The sequence below is a fragment of the Podarcis liolepis genome (assembly GCF_965112155.1).
Source record: "Podarcis liolepis genome assembly, chromosome: 14".
NCBI lineage: Eukaryota > Metazoa > Chordata > Lepidosauria > Squamata > Lacertidae > Podarcis > Podarcis liolepis.
In genome coordinates, this window is record NC_139569.1 from 47,190,073 (window position 1) to 47,196,582 (window position 6,510).

Sequence of the window (6,510 nt, forward strand, 5' to 3'; positions counted from 1 at the left end):
CTCTCCCTCTCCAGCTCTACCTGGATGGACCTTTTGGAGAGGGGCACCAGGAATGGAACAAGTTTGAAGTATCTGTGCTGGTGGGAGGAGGCATCGGCGTGACGCCCTTTGCTTCCATCCTCAAAGATCTCGTTTTCAAGTCATCAGTTGGGTCCAGGATCTTGTGCAAGAAGGTGAGGTTGAAGGAATGGAGAAATGGCTGGGTTCTTGTCCTTGCTAGCCACTGAGTCAGTGTTAAGAACATATGCCACCATCCTGTTCCCATGGAGATTTTGTGAACTATATAAGTAACAGAAAATGAGCAATCATATTTCTTTCATAGTTTTCCCTGACTTTACAGTCTCTCCTTTGGAAGTCTTAAACCAACCTCCCCCAAGCTGGTGCCGACCAGATATTGTAGGACCCCATTTCCCAGTAGCTCCAACCAGCATGACCAATGGTCAGAGATGATGGGAGTTGTAGTCCAGCAACATTTGGAGGACACCACATTTGCTACCCCAGCCATAGAAGCTTCAGCATGCTTTCCCCTAACACGGGGATGTTTAATATTCCCATGATGAAGAACTTGTGGTATATAATCACTTGGAATTAGACCTTGAAAATTGCAGGAGTTGCAACTCTACTAAGCTTAGCTTGGTATGCACAAGCAATCACTGGGCTTGGATGAGAAGATCCAAAAGGATCACAGCAAGTGATGGTGAAATGATAATGGACATGGAGGTCAAAGCATGAAGTTCTGACATGGGCCAGTGTGGTTTCCTGGTGCAATTTAGAAGACCAAAGGAGGTCAATGACAGGCCTCTAGATTCAGCCATGGAGTTGAAAGGATGAGAGGGGTCCAGGTGAGCGGAGAGGTTTTGATGCAAGAGCTTGGAAGGAGGAGCCCATATAGCAGGCGCAGGTGTAATTTTAGGGGATTTCTGATAACGGCCTTGTCGTTTCCTCTTGTTCCCAGATCTATTTCATTTGGGTGACGCGGACCCAGCGGCAGTTTGAGTGGATGGCTGACATCATCCGAGAGGTAGAGGAGAATGATCAGTGCGATCTGGTCTCTGTGCACATCTACATCACACAGCTGGCGGAGAAGTTTGACCTGCGCACCACCATGCTGGTGAGCCCCTACATGCAAAAACTGCAGAGCAGCCAGGCCATATGTGCAGAAAACCTGAATTGACATTGGTTCTGATTCCGCTTTAAAGAGCAGGTTTTCTCAGAGAAAGCTCGGGGCAAAATAGAAAAAAATGCTTGGACACCAAGTGTTAAAGTGGGGACATCTGCCTGGAAGGAGCAAGGCAAAAGGTTAAGTCTGGATAAGCCCTAAGTTTTTTACATATGAAGATAAAAGCAAAAGCACACCAGTGACCTTCCCAGTTGCTCCTGCTGTTTCTTCTGCCAGACGAGAAAAAAGGTGCTGTGCACGATTGACAAATATTAGAGCTGGTGTAGCATAGTGTATACGAGACTGGCTACAATTCAGGAAATCCCTGGTTTGAATTTCTCCTTTGGCATGAATGCTATCTCAGCCTCAGTCCCCGCATTTGCAAGAAAGGGAGCAGAATAATAATAATGCCTAACTTAAAAGGCAGTTACAGATAGGTAGCCGTGTTGGTCTGCCATAGTCAAAATAAAGAAATTCCTTCCAGTAGCACCTTAAAGACCAACTAAGTTAGTTCTTGGTATGAGCTTTCGTGTGCATGCACACTTCTTCAGTTGTAAGGCTTGCAGTTGTGTGCAAAGTGCTTTGAACATGTGGAAGTGATATACTCTACAGTGTTAAGTATTATTAATTAGTAGGACCTTCTTTTATGTATAAAATTCAATATTACTTTATTTATATTTAATAACTTTAGACATATTACCTGAGCTGTTCTGATTGGTTGGTCCCACCAACCACATGCATTTTTTTTTAAAAAAAATCATTAGTTTATGCATGAATTTATATACCACTTTTCACTTCCACATAGTTTCCCTCCCTGAAGCAGTTCACAAGGATAATAAAATAGTGAGAAGAAAATAAATTTAAAACCCATAATTAACACTAAAAATAGCAGTGTCATCAGCCTCTGAGCATGAAGAAGTATGGAAAGTGTGTCTAAACAAAACGGTTTTAATGATCTTTCTGAAAATGGGAAAGGAGGGGATTAAAGAAGCCTTCCGGAAAAGGGAGTTTCCAAACCTAGGTGCAACCACCAAGAAGGCCCTGTCCTGCATTTCCACCAAGCCCACGTGAGACATTGGTGGGATTGTGCAGCAGAGCCTCCCCAAAGCTCTTAACAGGCAGGCAGAGTTGTGCCGAAGCTGGTGGTCCTTCAGATATTCTAGACACAAATCTTCCCACCTTGGATCAAATCTATGTTTCCAGGTGCTATAAGAAAGCTGCAGAGATAGTGCAGGATAGTGCACATCCCGGAAATGATCTCTTTCAGGTTCTGCCTTCTGGAAGAAGGTACAGGGTTATAAAGACTAGGACTAGCCTCCTGAGAAACAGTTTCTATCCAAATGCGATTTTGGTTTTTAATGCAGTGTAAGGAGTCGCTATGGGAGTGTATTGTATTTTAAAAATGGGGTATCACAGTTTTTAGGGTGCTAACCAGGCTGGGATAGCAGGCTTGTTGGTTTGGATTGTCTTATGTAGACCCCCCCCCCAATTTCATTCTGTATGGGACAATGACAATAAAGATTATCGTATTGTATATTAAATTAAACTAGTATACCCGTAGATCTCCACATCATGTTTCTGGCTACATGCCTGGACCAGAACATTGCTTGTTCTAACAAGACCTGCTTCTACGTTGGGGGATCTAGAATGACAAGGTGGTGATAATGGTGGCTGTGAGCAGTGGGTTCCTTCCCCCGACACAAGCCATACTCTGACCATCACCGTCTGTCTTTCTAGTACATCTGCGAGCGCCACTTCCAGAAGGTCCTCAACCAGAGCTTGTTCACCGGCCTGCGCTCTGTCACCCACTTTGGTCGACCACCATTTGTCCCTTTCTTCTGCTCACTGCAAGAGGTCCACCCTGAGGTCAGTGCTGGCAATGGGCAGAGGGCTCCTGTGGGCAGTTGTGGTATTCAGTTTTGTGCATTGCATATGAACAGGCTTCACGCGACAGAGGGGATCTTATGCTAGCCAAGCGTGCTTGCTAAATGGAACACAGGAAGCTGCCGCGTCCGAGCTCAGATGTTTGCTCACTGAGATGTTTTCCCCATCATCTGCTCCCTGAGATTATTCTAAATTGGGATCCTAGGGAATGAACTGGGGACTTTTCTGCAAGCAAAGCAGGCCAGCAGCCACAGAGCTATGGCCCCTTCCTGAAAGGATGAGGAGAGCTACCACAACAAGCTTCCTAAAGAGGAATTAGCAGTGCTGCCTGTGATGTTTCATCACTTAGCATCCCTCTGGTTCAGGGGAGAGAATTTGATCCAGCCACTGGGTCAGATTCCTATCTCTCCTGCTGTTGGGACAAAAAGCAACAATGCATTTTAGACAGTTACCTGTACCAGGGACGGCTGACGATAGACAGAAAGGGAACCTATTTTTACTCCTGTTGGTTCCTTCTTGTTGGCATATAGATCACTTCCTTCCATGCTTTGACGTCTTCCTCCTTCTTCAGCCAGTCTTCCTTCTTTGTCCTAGTGTTAGGACCCCTTTCCTTTAGCCTCATGACTCCAAAGTGGGTGCCTGTGAGCTTGTGCTCTGAAGTTTGCCTGAAGTTAACTTTGTTTTATTCTTTCAAGGCCCCCGTAGGGAATTCAGTTGTGCTGTTGATCCAGCCACGACTTTCTTTGCCCCTAACCTGACCTCATGTACATGGATGTAAGCAGGCAGCAATTTCCATCCTTTCCTACATTTGTCACAATCAGCATTTCCCCCTTCCACTACACTCCCGCTTCTGCTAAAACCTGCTATTCTTCTCGCTATCTGCTATGCCTGAAACTAAAGCAGGGAATTACGTAATTTATAAATAAATAAATGAAAAGATAACTAGACGGGTGAGAGACCATTGAACTTGTGCCAGGATTTTTATTTTTTTTAACAGCACTCTCAGGTCGGATTGACCTTTATCACATAAAAAGTATGCCATGAGTTAGTTCCTTTCCTCATTGCAGTGCTCCATTTGTATGTCCTGTAAAGAAAGAAAGATCAGCTGATGCAATGGAGGTTTTATAGCACGATGTATGTCACACAGTAGCAATCGTCGGTTGAAAAGTCGGTCATGTGAAATCTATAAATCAGCTGCCTGCCTAGATGGCAAACATTGTGGGTCCTCCCTTATGTGTGTGTATCCCTGATTGAGGAAGGGATTTGCTCTTAAGGCACAGAAGCAGGGCCAGGACAACCAGGCAGTGTGTGTGTGTGGAGTTGCAGCCCTTACTCTGCAATTGTAGCGGATGCACATCAAGCGGGTGGTTGGGTATTTATAGAAATCTGCATTTAGGAAAGCCTTCCTCTACACATGCTTCAGAATGACATGGTAGAAACTTGAGGTGGTAGAATAACTAAAAAAAAAAGTCATGGAAGTAGAAAAGGAGGGATCCCTCTGGACTTTCATTTCATTCCACATTTGTGATTATTTGTGCTCACAATGCTATTGGGACCACCACACACAATCCCATTTCCACTTTTTGTGCCTGCAGAAGTTTTGGGGCCGTCACACTGCTTCACTTCCAATCAGTGCATATCCTGTAACTTCCTGCAAAGATTTGGTAACTTTTTATACCACAAATGTTCCGGAGCATGTCCTTTGTTATGGCCTTTCTGGACAGCAGTAATGGGATACGGTTGGGGAAGGATCGCAGGAGAAACTAAAGCAGAATAAATCACCCACTGATGCACTGTTGTTGTATCAAGAACGTGCTGCGGGATACATCCGCAATAAAACACTCGTCTGAAGAGGGGCCCCTGGGTTTAAAAATGTCCTCTCTGCTGTTCAAATGTTGGGAGAGCTGTAGCTCAGTGGTAGAGCCCATGTTTTATATGCAAAAGGAGCAAGGTTCAATCCTCCGGTATCTGCAGTTAAAACTTGAAAGGATCAGGCAACAGATGACAAGGAAAGACATTCACATTGGCGGCTGGCCGGCCTGCAGTATGTGCAGAGAATGCCAGGCTACGTATTGAAATAATCCGACTTCTTATAAGGCGGCTTCCTATGATTTCTTTTGTTTTAAAACATGGGGGAGCATTTCAAACTGGCGTGCCCCACGTGTGACCTCAAATGATCCAGCTCATGTCTGCAATTTCTTCTGCTTCTCCTTCTCTTTCTCCTTCTAGAGCAGGCCTCTGCCATGGATGTATTTAGGCATCACCTGGAGCTTAGAGCCTGACCCAAGAAAGCAGGACTTGGCGCTCTCTTTTTTGCTGTTCACTTATTTTGAGACATCCATTTATTTAAAGAATGCCTATTGAGATCAAGCATGTGCCTTCCCTATATTCTTTTCGGCACCTGCTGAAAGCATTCTCGCCTTGACAAACCTACCAAGATGCTTAGAAAGTTGATGTGAATTTTAACCTGTTTTACTATTTCAACTTTTTGTATGTTTTTAACTATTGCTGTCAGATTTTCTTGTTTTAGCTTTAAGTCTTTTGAATATTCTTATTCTTATTACAATCAAGTGGTGTATAAATTTCATGAAATAAATACATAAAATGCTTTTCTAATGACCCGCTAGAGTGGAAAGGTTTAAGAAGGAGCCCGAAGCTGCTGGTCCCTCGGCTGTTTCTGTTTCCTTTCTCTCCTCTCTTCTGCTCCTGCCCAATGTGTTGGGTAATGCCTGGTGACCAAGTTCTTTTGGTTTGTTGTTTCCAGGTGAGGAAGATTGGTGTGTTCAGCTGTGGCCCTCCAGGCATGACCAAGAATGTGGAGAAAGCATGTCAGAAGATCAACAAGCGCGATCAAACCTATTTTGTCCATCACTATGAGAACTTTTAGCCCTTTAGCAGACTGCTGGGCTTCTGGGGGGTGAATGCCCATCTCCCCAACCAGCTATCTTCTTTCCAGTGTGCATTGTTGGACAGTGGTTTACATTGGATTCTTACTTTTAGCACCATAAGGACAGCTGTACTTTTTATCCCTGCGTAGATGCCTGAGAAGTTACTGCTTCATGGACTGGAAACATAGCTCTAGCACTCACTTGTTTGTGTGTAGATGGAAAGTGATGTGACATCCTATTCATGGAGCATTAGTGCAATGGTAAACCAGTGTGAAATTGGTTTAAGGGTCGAATTTATCTTAATGCTCCCAACGTTTTTAAGTGTACATAATTTTCCCCCGTATATTCAATAAACATTTTCTAATCTTCTCTAAACGTATGTTCTTCTTGTTCTGTTATTCTATATGTTAAGTCTGCAAGCTGCATATAATTCCATCAGCTTCAGTTGCCATTCTTCTTTAGTTGGGACCTCGTTCGTTTTCCATTTTGGGGGCTAACAAAACATGGGCCACAGCAGTGGCATCCATAAATAACCTTTTATGGTGGATGTAATAATGGAATACTGAATGGTTTCGTTCA

General features: G+C 44.0%; 1 protein-coding gene across 2 annotated transcripts in view; it reads left to right on the forward strand.

The window, feature by feature from the left end:
* LOC310693448 (dual oxidase 2-like) overlaps positions 1 to 6,306 on the forward strand; it is a 54,497-nt gene extending 48,191 nt beyond the window's left edge. For both annotated transcript variants that reach the window (XM_083475563.1, XM_083475564.1), the window contains 4 exons: positions 15 to 173; positions 956 to 1,111; positions 2,897 to 3,025; positions 5,808 to 6,306. In XM_083475563.1, coding sequence (XP_083331689.1) covers positions 15 to 173; positions 956 to 1,111; positions 2,897 to 3,025; positions 5,808 to 5,930 — 567 coding nt within the window. In that variant the 3' untranslated portion in view covers positions 5,931 to 6,306. The remainder of the gene's footprint in view (positions 1 to 14; positions 174 to 955; positions 1,112 to 2,896; positions 3,026 to 5,807) is intronic.
* Positions 6,307 to 6,510: the final 204 nt, after the last annotated feature.